General features: G+C 52.2%; 1 protein-coding gene across 6 annotated transcripts in view; it reads left to right on the plus strand.

The window, feature by feature from the left end:
- SLC4A3 (solute carrier family 4 member 3) overlaps positions 1 to 16,568 on the plus strand; it is a 35,120-nt gene that overhangs the window by 12,347 nt on the left and 6,205 nt on the right. For 2 of the 6 annotated variants that reach the window (XM_074911439.1, XM_074911436.1), the window contains exons 7-19: positions 5,795 to 5,946; positions 6,585 to 6,765; positions 7,312 to 7,447; positions 7,551 to 7,725; positions 8,142 to 8,238; positions 9,963 to 10,147; positions 12,226 to 12,439; positions 12,755 to 12,976; positions 13,307 to 13,455; positions 13,871 to 13,963; positions 14,889 to 15,083; positions 15,530 to 15,736; positions 16,356 to 16,445. In XM_074911439.1, the coding sequence (XP_074767540.1) occupies positions 5,795 to 5,946; positions 6,585 to 6,765; positions 7,312 to 7,447; positions 7,551 to 7,725; positions 8,142 to 8,238; positions 9,963 to 10,147; positions 12,226 to 12,439; positions 12,755 to 12,976; positions 13,307 to 13,455; positions 13,871 to 13,963; positions 14,889 to 15,083; positions 15,530 to 15,736; positions 16,356 to 16,445 (2,096 nt within the window). Of the gene's footprint in view, positions 1 to 248; positions 991 to 5,794; positions 5,947 to 6,584; positions 6,766 to 7,311; positions 7,448 to 7,550; positions 7,726 to 8,141; positions 8,239 to 9,962; positions 10,148 to 12,225; positions 12,488 to 12,754; positions 12,977 to 13,306; positions 13,456 to 13,870; positions 13,964 to 14,888; positions 15,084 to 15,311; positions 15,361 to 15,529; positions 15,737 to 16,355; positions 16,446 to 16,568 lie in introns of those variants that run through there. The other 4 variants (XM_074911442.1, XM_074911441.1, XM_074911443.1 and 1 more) reach the window with 4 other exon arrangements.

The raw sequence follows: 16,568 nt of genomic DNA on the forward strand, positions 1-16,568 counted from the left end.
AGACCTGGCTCCTCTCTGTTAGCTTTGCAATGTCCACAGTGCCAGTCCCTATGTTTCCAGCACCTCTACTCACACCCACCCCATGAATTCTTCCTCCTCCACCCACCCCACTACCCTCTCTGGTTCAGGGCTCCCTGCATTTCCCTGAGACCCAGCTCTCTCCTCTTCTGACACACTTTCCCAGTGATCAGCCCTCTGTGCAACACGCCAGCTCTGGCATCACAGAAAACCTGAGATGAGGAGCCTCCCCTCTCCTCTGCTCTTTGGATGGAGAGGCAGCTGCCCCCTCCGGAGCGCCTCGAAGGGGGACTGCCCCTGTGCGCAGCTGAGGTCAGACAGAAGAGACGTCATGGAAATGCACTCTCCGGGCCCCAGGACATGGAGAATTCAATAGGTTGCTCCGCAGGCTGGAGAGGGAGGGAGAAACCAGAGGGGAGCGAGGGAGAGAAGTGGTGCTGCACGCACAGCCCGGCTGTCCCTGGGCCACGGGCACTGCATCCCCGGGCATCTGGCACAGAACCCCGCGGCAGAGCAAGGACCCTGCTCGTGAGGAGCTGGTGGGGCAGCACCCCACGGAAGCATCTCTGGGTGGAGCCAGCCTTCCTGGGACTTCGTCAGTCCCCAGGGGCTGCTGCAGCCGGCGCCTTCATGCCTCGTGAGGAGAGGAGCGCGGCACCGGGGCTGGGCCCGGGACTGCGGTGAAGCCCCTCCAGGGGCACAGCCTGGCTACCCCATCCCCTTCTCTGAAGGCAAGTGGCTCATAGCGCCTGACCCCTGACCTTCACAAGGACAAAATGACAACCCTTCAGGAGAGAGAGGAGGCAGCAAACGAACTGGACGGGGGCAGCAGCCCGGAGGTAGTGATAAGCACCCGCATTCGTAACTCGCTCGGCTATGAAGATTTTGATGAATTTGCTTTTAATTTTGAAGACTATGATTTATGGGAGGCCATCAGAAACCATCTGGGCTACTCAGGCGGGGAGCCCACCTGTAAGTACCGAAGCAGTGACCCCACGGTTGCAGCTGTAGAGCAGAGCCCCCAGCTAAAGTGTGTATCCCTCACCCTGTGCTTGCTGTCTGCACCCTCTCCGTCTCAGGTTGGTCTCCTGGTTTAGAGGAGGTACGGTCTGCCCCACTGTGAGTCTGGGGACACTGGAGGAGCTGTCTGGTGTCTGTGTGTCTGTCCGAGGTCTTTGTACAGATCTGTGTCGTAGTGCTGAGGTGCTTCCCTGTGTGCGTCTCGCTTGAGCAGCTCTGGAGGCAGCTGCATCTTGCTATTTGTGCTTATCAGGATGTGGCCTGTGCCGTGGCCAGAGAAAAAGCAGCTGCTCCGAGGTGTGTATAAGGACAGAGACATTTCCCCTTCCATCTGTGGCACAAGGTGACAGTGTGCTGCTGCTCTGCTGGAATTCGAGCCGAGCTGCGGATCCAACAGCAGAGGTGGGTATCAGGTTCTCGGCTCTGCACCGTAGCCTAATGCCCAGAGGAAAAAACAACCTAGTCCCTGTGTCTGCAGGCTTGACCGTGGCTGTGAAACTAGCTAAAGGCAGGCTGGCTGGTGTGCCAGGCAGGGAGAAAAGAGGAAGGAAGCGAGAGTGGGAAAAGCAGGAAAAGAGAGAATAGGAATCCTGAGAGCAAAGAACATTTTTCTGTTCTCTGCATTTGGTTTTGTACCCGTGCATCCCTTGTGGAGAGCTGGATCTCTGAGCCGTCCCAGGGACTGCACAGAAACAGGAGCCTCATTCGCACCTCATGCAGGCGGCCCTTCCTAGGCAGGTGGTGGTAACTCACAGTTAAAAGGCAGCTTTGTGTGTCACCTTGGGAGTGACACTGTTCGTAGCCATAGCTCTGTGGTGGTTGCCCAGAAATCCTTGTCCAGATCACATGTTAATTTTTCAAGGGATTTTAGGAGCTCGCGCAGGAGGATGATGTGGTCCCAAAACTAGCTTGCTTACCAGCTTTGCATGCAGGAGTGGGGAGGCTGAGCGCTTGCATCAGGGACTCGGGATGCCTTGGTTCAGCTTCTGGCTCTGCCACAGCATCTCAGTGTGATCTTAGGCAAAACACTTAACTTTCTGTGCCTCCCAGTCCCAACATCATGTTCTCTTTCTCATCTGGCCCATCTTTACAAGCCTTTGGGGAAAAAATGTCTGCCTATGGGCTTCTGCAGAGATCAGCAAGCAGGGATTTGCTTCTGACGGGGTCTGCTACTCGTTACTATAAATTGATAGACAGTATAATAGCAGCAAAGTTCAAAATAGAAGCCTGGAGCAAATTGGCTCCATCAGCTGCCCTGAACTGAGCAAACTGTACGTTACAAGTTTGAGAAATTGCCCCAAGTTCACCTGGGAAAGGATGGCTGTTCTTGGGAAGGTAGAAGGGGCAGATCGTTTCTGCAAGGTGTGATACATGTCACTTATCAAGTGGGGAGATTTGGCTTGCTAGTAGTTAACACATTCATTGGTTGCTACAGCTAATGCTGCAGGTGCTTGAAATAGGATGCACTATATAGTCAACTCTTAATTATTTCTGCACAATGAATCTACACTGTGGATTAATCCTGCAGAGAGATATGACAGAGGCAGAGACACCAGAGTCAGTTCTGTGCAGAGCCAGCTCATGTCCAGCCTGTGCTACTTGCCCAGCTATTTACTCCATGGCAGTACGTCTTCCAAGACCAACTTGCATCCAGGAGGAATTTATTAGCTTTTGAGCAGAATAGAGTCCTTGTTAGACTTGAGCTGGTCTCCTTCACTCCTTTTAGTGTTTGGAGCATGGGGAGTGCTGAGCAGGAACACTTGGATGGCAGCAGGGATGGGGTCCAGCTGTCCCTATCACATTGAACAGGCATCAGCCAGGAGAGATCTGCACTCTGTGCAGGGCAAGGCAGTAGCTTTCTCCAGAAGCTAGCATAGGGTTTTGACTTACTGCATGTCGGTTAGCATTTTGTTTAGTCTAGTTTTAAATATTTCAGGAGATGGGGTTTCCATCTTTTTTTTTCTTGCTATAATTTAACCATTGGGGTACATGGTAAGTGTGCACCATGCCTGTGATGCCAGGCTAGGTTTTTTCTAGTACTGATACAAATATTCTTGTGCCTCTTTCTGGGCTTCCTGCTTATGGACAGAGAGTAATGAAAGGAGAGAAGCAGGAGCTAAAACATGAATTGAAGGCAGTTGCCCACTGAGTTGGACTGATTAGCACAGGCACTCTGGGGGAAGACTTTAACCAGTGCAAAGTCATATTGGTCATCTTCAGATTAAATTGGTGGAAGAGGAACTTGGTCATCCCAAGAAATTTGACTGTGGAAGCCAATGTAGCAAGATCTTCTGGAGGAGACTGTAGGAGATGCTGTGTGGGAGGGTGACATACAACCAGATCGTTGTAGTGGAGCCACCATAGGAATCACTCTCTGTCCTCAGATGTTGTCACTGTCTCATGCTCTGCTCCTGGGGAGCACTGGAGAGGAGGTACAGCAAGAGCTGTCCTTGGCTGCTCCATCTCACTCTGAGGACTTTGTCTTCAAGCAAGGAGGGCAGAGCTATGCCATGGGCACATCACCCTTTGGTCTCAGTTCAAGATCCTGTCCTGAGTAAGGACCCCAGACTTAGGTGCTCACATAACCTTGACTTCCATTTGGGAGAAGCACCAATCTGATGGGACACAGAAAGGCTCTCTGCAGAGCAGCCTGGAGCACCTCAGCTGGGCCCTGCATGAGACCCTAAAGTCCGTGGACTTTTCCTAAATTAAGTCTGTGTGTCCACCCTGCTCCTATGAATTTTTTCCCCCAGCTGGCATCTCAGTGGCCACAAGCACTGCTATGGGAGAGCAGCAAAGTGGATCATTCCTTAGTCTTCTGTAGGGCTCTGGAGGTGCCTTCACCGGATTGCTCTGAACCTGGAGCACTTCAGCTCCTGTTCCTGTCACCAAGCGTGAGAGTCACTGAAGATGCTGGTAGGAAATTTGTCCCCTTTCATCTTATCTGTCCTCCTGCCATTTGATGGCTGGGACTGAACACCTGTGTGTGCTTTCTAGGGCTGTTGCTGAAGAGCTCTGTGTAACAGGTTGTCATTGCCACGGGGGAGGCTTGCCGTGCTCTGGGTGAGCATTCTGTCTTGCTGGGCAGAGTGTCCTCTGGCCCTGGGCTTCCAGGGACATGGTGAGAATGAGTCCCAGGGTGCATGGGAGAATCAGAAGCTGTAGAGATTGGAGCAAAGGTGCCAGATACCAAGATTATCTGCCTGGGGGACTGCAGAACCCACAACAAGTGTGATGAAGCAGCTGCAGTGTGTGCAGGAACTGATAAATCCATGCAAAAGTTTGAGGAAGCCCCACACGTGCCTGGGTCTCAGAAACGTTCATAGTGGTGGACAGTTATTGGTTCCTATTGACATTGCAGTGCAGTAAGTGGAGCAAGGAGGAATCCAGCCATCAGTGGGACGTGCATCAGCAGACAGCCAATGGGGGAAAATGCCCTGAGGCTCAGTATTGATTCATTTTATATTAAATTTAATGACCTAGATTTCCAAGGAGCCAGGCCATGTTATGCATGGCCTGATGTTGGGTGTGTCTTTCTGTGCCAGAGATGCACGGATATTTTCCTGCAACATTAAAGAGACTGCCTGGCCTTCAAACCCAGTGCTTTTTGGTACCTCTCATGCCCTGAGAGCTGCAGGGTGTTGAAGTTGAGTGCAGAAAGGTACGTGGAGTCTGAACATTCATCCCAGCCAACGGAGAGCTGCCTTGGTCCCTCATGGAGAAGATCTTGGCATTGCCTTACAAGCAGAGCCAACAAGCCTCAATGGACCAAAGCTGGGCAAAACCCCTGACTATGATCTACCTGGGGAAGTCTGGCCATCCTGGAGCTGGGCTGTGAGGCTTTCCCCATGGGCTGTCTGTGCTGAGAAATATACATGTGTTCTGTCTGGATAGTGTCCAGGGAAACTACCCTCCGTGGCAGGCTGTTGCCCTGGTGCTGTTTCTCTGGCATTGCAAAAGGGGCTGGCATGGTTGTGGCCAGGTTTTGGTTGGCACTGGCTAGCCAACAGCACTGGTAGCTTGGTGGTGGGTCTGTAATGCAGCCTCAACAGCTTCTCTGGAGGCTTCTGGAGGCTTTGATTCAGCCAGCCAAACTCTGTAACACAGACCTTTCAGAGGGCATTACAGCAGCACTGCGGATCATCTAGAAACAGCGATAGCAGGAGTAAACTGCCCAGCCTCAATGCCAGTCCCGGTCTGTACTGTTATCCTACAGTCTCATCGCACAATTAAATAAAACAGTCATTGATATTTCCATGTATCTCCCAGACCAGCAGCTAAATATCCTTCCCCTTCACTGCCCTTTATGGTTGCTGAGCACCAGGCCTTCCTCCAGTGGGAGAAATAAGCCCCAGCCAGGTGCCTGCCTGCACTAGCTGGGTGCAGGGCTGTGCAGACAAGGCTTCAGGTTTGTTTTTTGTTGAGTGAGTATGGGGGCGTGGAGGGGTGGTTCATGCGCCACTTATTCAGGTACCATGAATAAAAGCTTTTGCAATGATGCTCCAGTGTATGCACAGCCTGGGAGGAAGTGTTCTTCGTGAAGGAATTAGCTCACAAACGTGTCGAAGAGCTGAAATTAGGCAGATGAGGAAGGAAGGATCTTCAAAGGTCTGGAGGATGATGGTGAGTGCTCCAGCTGCCAGGGCTTTGCTAGCATAAGCTAGTGAGAGAAGGGTGGGCTTAAATGTGTTTCCCTGCCAGACAGTGTGTTTTCACTAGACAAACTGGTGTTCTTATTTCTTTTCCATGTCTTCAGGCCACCGTTTTGAAGATAACCCTGGTGTGAGGAGGCATCTGATGAAAAAACCATCTCGGAGTCAGATCACCAGGACAAGCAAAAAATTAGCATCAACTCCATCTGTCAAGAAAAAGAAGAAGAAGAAGAAGTTGGATAGAAAGCCCCATGAGGTATCCATGTGCTGTCCTCCCACACTTGTTCAGAAGCCATAAATCAGGACTAGAAGCAGGCTTTTTATAAAGTGATAAATATGGTTTCAATATAATTAATTCTTTACATGACCTTGGGGGAGACATTTCAAGCTCTTAACTGTCGTCAAGAGGGCTGAAAATACACTTTTTTCAACAAAAGAGGAGATTTCTTTGAAATCATAAAAGCTTTGACCTTAGGAAAGACATTAAAAAGTCACAGAAATGGTGGTGCTGTTATGGAAGTTGGCAGCACAGTAATGTCACCATCTCTGGTAAGTGTGGGAAATTTTGGGGGAAACCAAGAAACAGGCAGAGGACAAAATTGTCACAGTTTGGTAGAAAGGGTTGCAACATTGCATCATTCTCTCTCCTCTGCCCACGCCATCCGACTTCGAGCTTCCTGGTGCTCCATGTGCTGATGGAAGCTGCTGCTGTGCTGCCAGTGATATGTATCCTGGCTGCCTCTGTTCACTAAACCTCTGGCTAACTAAGGCAGGCTTGCTCAGACAGCACTTTAGACCAAGTGGTACCTTGAGAACAAACCTGAGGCTTTCCACGTATTGCTGATACAGCTGTATGCATCAGGGGAAGTCTCATGTCCTCATAATTCACACTAGGTGTTTGTGGAGCTGAATGAGCTGGTGGTGGATAAGAACCAGGAGATGCACTGGAGGGAGACAGCCCGCTGGATCAAGTTTGAGGAGGATGTGGAGGAGGACACAGCAAGGTGGGGGAAACCCCACGTGGCTTCACTGTCCTTCCGCAGCCTGTTGGAGCTCAGGAAGACGATTGCACATGGTGAGTCAGGAACCATAAGCCAGGGTTTGTGTCTTGCTCTGGGACAGGTTTTGCTGGACAGCTTCTGTCGCTGTTTGGCCCCTCACTAGAGACACGCCAACAGTGTCTGTGTCCAGGCTCCATGTAGGGTCTGTAAAAACGGTCCGTCCTGCAGCCAGTTTGCCAGGGTTTGCATTAGCCCAAGGGTGCCTGTGTTGGTTCCTTGCTCTGCTTTGCTGCTCCTGGGCACTTGACAGCTGCAACACCCAGAATTCCTGGGCCAGCAGGTCTTGGACCCATCTTTGGTGTGAAAAGGCAAGTTTGATCAGAGTGGGAGACTGAAATGAGAGGGAGATACCAGGGCTATCGGTGCATCTTGAAGCTTTTGTATTCTCTTGGGACAAGGGTTTACACAAAGGACATAGGACACTGGGGACATTCTTCAGCTGAGAGAATCTGTACCCTAACCAAAGCCTGGCTCCTGGTGGGACAGCTGTATCCCCAGAGTGTGTGTGTGGTGGGGAGCATTGCACACTAGGAGCAGGGCTCTTCCCCTCCTGCTGGCAGGTGCCGTCCTCCTTGACCTGGAGCAGACCACTCTGCCTGGCATTGCTCACCTCATGGTGGAGACCATGATCATCTCTGACCAGATCAGAGCAGAAGACCGAGCCAATGTGCTGCGTGCCCTGCTGCTGAAGCACAGGTGGGTGGCATGTGGCTGAGTGCTGCCAGGGCTCAGGGATTATCTGCGAGCCCCAGGTGGCAAGGGAGGTGGGTGCCCTCATGGCCACCACTCTCCCCCTCAGCCACCCCAATGATGAGAAAGAGGGCTTCTTCCCGAGGAACCACTCCAGCTCCAGCATGAACTCCATCGTGGGGAACCACCACCACAACCACACCACTGACACTTGCGTGCCCCTCATGGGGGAAGAGCGCATTGAGATGGCTGACCCCAAGGCCAATGAGACTGAGTGCAAGGAGGTGAGGGTGACATGGGGGGTTACTGCTTCTTTTTCTACACCCTGGGGACAACTGTTGGCTGGTGGCAGCCCTTGGTGCCCACCTCTGGGCCCCTTCATGGGGGGGCCTTGTACTTGCAAGGGCTAAGATCCCTTGGATCGCCTGGGGCACTGGAAATCAGGTCGCTGCATTATGATTTCAGGACCTAATTTTAGCCTCGCACTGTACGCAGATATCTACTTGAGCATGCAGTGGCAGCTGCAGCACTGGCGCTTGCCGGATGGCCTTTGCTGAGGGTGCCTTGCCTGTGAAGCAGGGTGTTGGGTGTGCAGCCAAGGAAAGCCCAGCTGCAGATATGCCAGCAGGGTGAAAGGCTGTAGAGGGAGGCAAAAGGCATGGAGACTTCATCCTTACTTTTTTGTATTCTCCCCTGGCAGAAAAACCTGCATCTCCATAACACTGAGGGCCACCGCAAATACCTGAAGCTGATGGAGAAGATCCCTGAAGATGCAGAGGCCACAGTGGTCCTTGTGGGTAAGAGGTGTCATGTAGAGTTCCCCAGCACCAAAAGAGACTAGTGCAGATCCTGGTCTGGCCCCATCTGTCTGTTCTCTCCCTTCTGAGGGATATTTGGTCATCTTGTACATGATCCCAAAGTTCAACTGGGGAGGGAGCCTTGTACCACTCTCTCCTTTGGTGATGGTGCGTGTTTTGTTTGTCTGTGGTAAATGTACAGGGTTGCCAGAGTTTACTTTACCTAAATTAAGAAAGAGGTTGGTAGACTGCTGCTGGGAGCTGGGGCCCAACTTAGAGGACAAAGGCCTTCCAGGCTCACCAGAACATCCCATTTTGCAGGTCAGAAGTGGGTAAGTGGTGCCTGAGGGACTGATGGCCAGGCACTGACTGCTGTCAGGCCTCACACTGTCCTCTAACCATCACTGCCCTCTGTCTGGCCTCTTCACACCTCACCAGCAGCTGGGCCCTGCCCCTGGCCAGTGTTGGTTGCTGACTGTGTGTGCCAGGGAACTTTGAGTTTATGGAAGCAAGGTCTGACTGGTGGCAAGCACTGCCAGGAGATATGTCTCTGTATGAGAGGGCTGTGAGTGGGCAGGCTTGGTGCCTTCTGACCACAAGAGTAGTCCTCAGCACTTTGCTGACATTAACGGCAAACGTAGCTACACTACAAGCAAAGTAGATGTCATTGCCTATCCAGTAGACGAAAAGCTCAGGTGAAGAGGCTTGACAGATCAGCCAAGCTGATGCTTAACCACAACAAGGCCAAATCAGCTTTATCACTTTGAATACTCAGATAACTAAACACTGGCCATTTCTGAGGTAAGGCTGTGTCTTGGGATTCGCTTGGCCTTCGGATGGCCCAGATTTGCCAGTCTAACACAGAACACAGCTCTTTGCTGGATGCAGATGGCAGGAAGATCAGTCATAATGCCAGAGAAATACAAGTATTCAATAAACATTTGTGTTCGGTATGGGAAGGAAGCGGCTGGTGTGCCAGAGGATGCGGGAGTACTTCCCAATCTGTTAGGAACTGAGGAGGCTGCCAAGCATTGATGAGATTCAGACATTGTAAAACAAACTGTGCAGTTTGCACCTATGAGTCTTTAAAGAACTGGCTCATTTTCATCTGAAAAAAAGTTAAGAATACAGGGAACATACAAGAAAAACAGAAGAAAGCTCATAGCATCAGTGCTCCAGAAGGGGAATGACAGTGATCCAGTACCTATAGGTTGTTTAACCTGACATCCTTCCTGGCCAGCATAATGGCAGAGCTAATATGGGATTTAATTAATAAGGAGCTAAAGGATAAGAATGTAATTATTGCCAGGCAGTGAGGTTTATGGGAAATAGGTCATGCCAAGCAAACTTGACTTCATTCCTTGATAAGATTAGAAGTTTATTTGATAAAAGTAACATGTAAGAGACTTCCTTCCATAAGGCAGTGGCTTAGTGGAAAACAACCCTCTGATTTAAAATTAGGCCCTTATAGTGTAAGTAGAGCCCATATGTAAGAGATTAAGAATGGTCCAACTGGGAGATAAAGAAAGTAGCACTGCTTGGGAATGATTAGTGAACAAGGCACTTAGAGCAGTCCTGGGCATGAAGCTCAGTGCTGTGTTGGAGACAAGTACAGGACTGCAGGGCTTGTGGGAACCCCCGAAATCCCTGTTTCCACTGTTAAAGGCAGCCCAGTACAGCTCACCCCAGTGATTCACTCTGCTCAAAACATTGCCTTCTGGTAGGTTGTGTGCAGTTCCTGGAGCAGCCAACTATGGCCTTTGTCCGACTAAATGAGGCCGTCTTCCTGGAATCTGTCTTGGAGGTCCCGATTCCTGTCAGATTCATCTTTGTGCTGCTGGGACCGAGCCAGGCCAACATGGACTACCATGAAATTGGCCGCTCAATCTCCACCCTCATGTCCGACAAGGTGAGGAGCTGATGGGCGGTGATGCTGACACAGGTGAGGAAGCTTTGGTAGCTCCTCAGAAGTCAGTCCTGGGACAAGAGTGCTGAGAGATGCTGTGCCAAGGCCCAGGTGGAGCAGGCAGGCATGAGCACCTGGGATTTTTAAGAGTAGCCTGGCTTGACCAAGGTAGGATGCTCCAGTACAGAGGGAAGAGTAGGATAGACACTTGGCTGGGACAGAGAGTGCTAGGCTGGGTGAAGAAGGGGGCCATATGTAAAAGCAGGAGCAAAGGACTGCCCGAGGTTAGAGAAGCTGTGTTCAGTTGGCGTTGCACAGGAGGGAAGGCTGAGCAGTGCCTGTGACCATGATGCCTGGCCCAGGCCCCACTGACAAAAAGACTCAACAGTGCTTGGGGACTGTTGTCAGGTGTCTGGATGAAGCTTTCTAGCTGAGTCCCATGGCTGGGGCATTCATGCAGAGGAGCACATCCATACAGGAGAAGAGATGAGGAGGCAGGAAGGTTTTTCTGCCAAGCGTGTGCACTGCTAGAAGTCCTCCATCTGCCTAGATGGCAGGAAAGTGAAATTCATTTATCCTAGTAAGGAATGAAAGGAAAAGAAAAGACAATCTGACTGTCTGCTGCACACATCCAGGACAGGAGAATCGGAGGTTCACAGGCTCCTCCTGGCTGATGCCATGTAACTAGAACTGACTAACAAACCTACCTGTCCTGCCACCAGTGCACGCTTCTCCCTGAACTGGGGACTAAAAGGTCCACTCAGAGCGGGTGGCTTGTGGGCAACAAGGGCTCTCAGCTGAAAGGTTCCCCAGGAGTGCACAGGGCTCAGTTGAGACAGTGGTTTTAGCCATAAGAGGTGTGGTGCCATAATCCATCTTCAGCTCTGTGTTTCTGGGCTGATCTCACTCATTTGAGCCTCTGCTTCTCTTGCTGGAAGAGGGTAGCCAGCTGCCACAGCCAGGGCTGGCTGTAGCAAGGTTACACAGTGGCTGGCGCCATCAGGAGTGTATGGTATCATTTACAGTTTGAAGCTGTGGCTCCAGGGAGTCTGTGTGCTGCAGGGACCTTAACTGTGCCCTACCTGCTTCACAGGCTGTTCACTTGTTATCTTCCTCCAGCCCTTTCTCTGCAGGCACATTCCAGAGGCAATACAGCACTTCCACCCATTTTCCAGCACCTCCCTGACTCTCTGCAGTAGTGCTGTCCCCTCATGGTGTCTTTGAAGTCTTTCCTTGTCATCTTGCCTTTGCTGTCAGGAGCATGTCCCCTTCTCTGCCTGGTTTTCATTGCATGGCTTCCCTCATGCTGTAGACTCCTATTTTTCCTCTCTCTCCCATGTGGAGATGGCTCTTATGCTCCCTGCTCAGGTCCTGGTTCTTGTGCTTTAGCTGCAGTGCTTTAGGTCTCCACCAGCTTCTCCCTCAAAGCAAACCCAAGACCAAACTAGGAGGTCTGTTGCAGAGTCCTGATTTTGAGTTGCAGGGACAGGAAAAGCCTTTCATCTCTCGTGCCTTGCTTCTGGTACATCTCTGATCTGGGCTCTGCAGGACCAAGCAGTGGCATGCAGAGCTAGGAAGGAGGATGATCTTGGCCTACTGCAGCCACAATGATCTGGTGTGAACAGAGGCACAGGCTGGCCAACTGCAGCATCTAGCCTAGGGAAAGAGAGGCACCAGGCTAGCTCAGAAGCACAGATCTGATTTTGATTGATGGAGGGGTCCCATGAGAGGCACCCTGTGGTCTGGCAGAGTGTGCAGCTGGCAGAGATGCTGCAGGAACACAATCCTGGGCAAGAGCAGTGGGGTTGGGCGTGAAAAGCAGGAGCAAGGAGGTAACAGGAAAGGATGGGTAGGGAAGGGAGGAGAGACATGGGACTAGGTGAGGGGCGTTGGATAGAAGGACAGGGAGGAATGATGCAAAAGTATGGGACACAGGGTGGCTGTAGTGAGACAAGCAGTGGGCCAAAGGAGTGGGATGTTACTGTATGGTCACAGCAAACATCATGTTTCCAGGCTGTAGGTAGCTGGGTGCAGTCTTGGTCTGAGCCTTCTCCCTCTCTCTCTTTCCCTGCCCCTCCCAGCACTTCCATGAGGCTGCATACATGGCAGATGACCGTCAAGACCTCCTCAACGCAATCAATGAGTTCTTGGACTGCAGCATTGTCATCCCCCCGTCAGAGGTGGAGGGGAAAGACTTGCTTAAGTCCATTGCTACCTTCCAGAAGTTGCTGCTGAGGAAGAGGAAGGAGAGGGAGCAGAAGTCCATGAAGGAGGGGGCTGTCCAGGAAGCCAAAGGTCTCTCCACTCACATTTGGGCAAAAGAGTTTGTGCCTAGTGCCCTGCGTGCCCCAGTGGGCCCTCCCCTCACAGAGCCTGGCAGAGGGGTGAGCGGGGCCTGGCTCCTGCAGTGGGCAGCCGGGAGGGGGGCAAGGGGAGGCTGGACAGTGGCTGTGGGCAGCTCTGGCAGTTGGGGGCAGCTGGAGGCAGTGGGATGTGCAGTTGCAGGTTAGTGCTGCCAGAGGAAGGTCTCCACAGGGTGTGGGTGAGAGGGACAGCCCAAGGACAGACCTGCATTCCCCTGCTCAAGCCCTGCCCTCCGTGCACCTCCAGAGCTGTGTGAAGTGAAAGCTGAGGAAGAAGAGGAGGAAGCTGAAGACGACCCTTTGAAGCGGACCGGGATATTTTTTGGAGGTCTGGTTCGGGACATAAAGCGCAGGTACCCCAAATACCTCAGTGACATCAGAGACGCCTTGCACAGCCAGTGTCTCGCGGCCGTTCTCTTCATCTACTTTGCTGCTCTCTCTCCTGCCATCACCTTCGGGGGACTTCTAGGTAATGGGACTGCTTTCTGGTCTGCTCTTTGCACGCTGGGACACTGGCTGTGTCTGTGTGGTGCTGTGCTGGGGTGGGCTTCAGTGCTGCTTGCTCAGGGAGAGTGGCAGTGCTGTGCCTCAGCTGCTGCCTTGTCCCCTCCCTGCCGCTTGGCCTCTCCAGCCTCGGCTCCCTGGGCTCCCTCTGTGCTCCCTGCTGAATGCAGGGGACCTCTGACTGATGGGATGGGGACCTGCCTCCTCCGTCTGGAGCTGTGTCTGCAGCCTGCCTGCCTGCGGTGACGGTGCCTGTGTCTGGGCTATAACATTCACACGTTGTTCTCTTCCCCAGGAGAGAAAACTGAGGGTCTCATGGGGGTCTCCGAGCTGATAATCTCCACCTCGGTTTTAGGAATCCTATTCTCCCTGCTTGGAGCCCAGCCGCTCCTGGTCATTGGCTTCTCAGGGCCTCTACTGGTGTTTGAAGAAGCTTTTTACAAGGTACATGTGAGGCAGTGTCCGTGCTTGGCGCCTGCTCGCTCTGCCCTTGCACTGGAAAGGGCAGCTGGCATTCCTCAGCTCCCCAAAGGGTCTTTGGTCATGTGGACTCTTGGGTCCTGCCAGGCTGCTCTCAGCTTGGCCGGGGCTGGTTCTGGCTCTGCTGACCCTTTGCAGATGCCATAGGGACTTCTGTCTCCTGTTGCCATATCCTGTGGACTGACCCCCTGAGGTGTGACAGTGGTAACAGCACTCCTCTACCTGCTGACCTGCGAGGGGAGCATCCCCCAGCCCTGTGGTGCAGCCCATCCTGGCACAATGAGCACTTGTAGCTGCATCCTAAAATACTGGTCTATAAGACTTGCTTGTTCTTGGGGCTTCCTTTGAAAACCATTTCACAACTTTTACCTGTGTCCAGGCTTCCTTGTATGGGAACCCAACAGCATTCAATGTACCATCCATTTGGGATGTCCCACGTACATTGCTCCTACCTCTCAGGATGAGCTCAAGGGTATGTGCAGAGATATCCTGATCAGCCAGGATGGACATGTTTCTTTCTCAAGTAGCATGACCTCTTCACTGTTAAAAACATCCCTGTGTCACCCTACCTCCAAGCAGTGGGTCTAATCCTTCTCCTTTTTTCTGATCCTAGCATGTCTGGGCTTTTAAAGCATGTGTTTTCCTACAGCTAGATTTTCACCTTGGTATGTCAAAAGTTTGGAGCTGGTAATACCACTGCACAGTGGGAATTTCTCTGCTCTGCTTTGACCTCACTTCTTACTGACTGCTTTTGCTTTGCTCAGTCACTGTGTATGAAGGTGTACCTCTGCCCCATGTGAGGGCACTGTCTGTGGTGGTACCAAGGATGACTGCAAAGTCGGGGGGGATGTGATTTGTGCTGGAAGTAGCTGGTGTTGCTATGTGTGTGGATGAGCAGAGGCCGTGGGGATGGTCTGTTCTGTGGTGACAGTCTGGGGGCTTTTTGACACACATACAACTGTCCGTGTGCTCAGGGCACTGTCTGGGATCATGTCCCAGCTAACAGAGCCTTTATGCAGCAGGACACTGCAGGCTGCTCAGGTTCTCCTTTGTGGGGAACAGCCTTATGCTGTGGCGTGCATGGGGAGAGCTATGTTTGAGTAACGGCACCTCCATACAGGCGGGATGGGGAGTGTTGTGGATGGGATGGCTTCAGCAGAGAGAAGGAGGTATTGTTACAACGGCTGGAAGGGTAAAGACCTGCTTGATGTGAGCTGGGTGGTGTTAATGCAAAGTCTGAAACTTTACCTGTGACTCCAGCCCTGAATTCACTGTCTCTGCTGGGTACCTGAGCAGATGTAGATGCTTTTTCCAGAAGAGTCTTTGATCTTAATGGGGAGTAAATGTGGGAGGCAGCCTGAGGAGCCATGAGTAACTCCCTTCCCTTTCCATTTCAGTTCTGCCAGACACAAGGCATTGAATATCTAACAGGCAGAGTCTGGATTGGTTTGTGGCTCATCGTCTTCATCTTTATTATCGTGGCAGCTGAGGGAAGCTTCTTGGTGCGCTACATCTCGCCCTTCACCCAGGAGATCTTTGCTTTCCTCATCTCCCTCATCTTTATCTATGAGACCTTCTACAAACTGTACAAGGTGAACCTTCCCCAGGAGACGGGCTGCCGCATCTCTTGGTCCCCCAGGAACCTACTGCTTTAGCATACAGGAGGCAGGGGATCAGGGCCAGCTCAGCCACAGCTTTCCTAGGCGGTCTGCAGAGCAGTTCTTTGCTGGCCTCTCATGCCCCAGCCCAGCTGGCCCCTGTGCCACCACAGAGGCTGGCAGGATGAGCCCTAACATCTATCTCCCCTTCTCTTCCTGCAGGAGACATTAAAGAGGGGCCACTTTTCTCTCCCCAGCCCTCTCCAGCTGGGTAGGTTGCGAGGCGAGGTGACGGATGCTGGGATTGTCCATGCCCACCATCTACTGCCCTCACCGCTCCACAGAGCAGGACACCTCCGCTTCCCCCTGCCCCCAGTAGTGACAGTGCCCCCTGCCCCTCCTTGAGGTGACAGTGCCTGCTGCTTCTCTCACTTGCCCAGGTGTTTGCAGAACATCCTCTGCTGAAGTTCTACCCACCAAATGTGCAGAGCGGCCTGAATGCCAGCATGCTCTCTGCAGATGCGATGTCCCTGGGAATCAGGATGCAGCCCAACACTGCTCTCCTCTCCCTCATCCTCATGCTGGGCACCTTCTTCATTGCCTTCTTTATGCGCAAGTTCAAGAACAGCCGTTTCTTAGGAGGAAAGGTGAGAAGTTTGTGGGACCCAGATGTTAAGGACAAGGGATGTCCCAAACAAGTAACACTTCTTGCTACAGGCTTTGTTCTCCAGAGCATTTGGACCATCCCCCAAAGAAACACCAGCAATCCCTTAAATACAATGTGGAAGGGGTGGTAGCCAGACCTAGGCTGCAGACCAGAGCGGGCTGTTGATGATGGTATCTGCACTGTTCTGCTCCAGTGAACTTTGCTGAAAAGTCCTCTAGGCCTTGGGAAAGCTCCTCTGGCTGGATACAACAAGTCTGTTAAACTAGAATATAGCAGGAAAAGTTTATGACTTGTTCCCTTTGGACATCTCTGTACATGCAGAGCATCTGTGTAATATCTGGAGCGCCATCTTGAATAGGCCAGTAGGAGCAATCACCCAGTCACCTAAGAGCGGCTGGAGGACTGTGTGCTATGTGGGCAGTGGATGTGCAGCCCCATGGGTCAGGGCTGGGTGCCCTTGCCCTGCTTGCCAGCAGTGCTCGGGTTTGCAGTGGTGCTTGGCCCCATCTGAGGCTTCATTTTGCCACAGGCTCCCCGTAGCAGGGTGGGTGCACGGAGCCAGTCCGTTCCATTTACCAGCGAGGGTGTTTGTTCTGCAGGCTCGGCGGATCATCGGAGACTTTGGGATCCCCATCTCCATCCTGGTTATGGTGCTAGTGGATTACACCATCACTGACACGTACACGCAGGTAGGCACCAGTGTCGACCTCAGAACCCCTCCTGCAGCCCCACAGTGATCCCTGTGGCACCGTGGCCTGCTCAGAGCAACAGGGGATTTCTAGTTCCTGCCTCTTTAGTCATAACAGTGCAAA

This window comes from Athene noctua, chromosome 7 (genome assembly GCF_965140245.1).
Source record: "Athene noctua chromosome 7, bAthNoc1.hap1.1, whole genome shotgun sequence".
Lineage (NCBI taxonomy): Eukaryota > Metazoa > Chordata > Aves > Strigiformes > Strigidae > Athene > Athene noctua.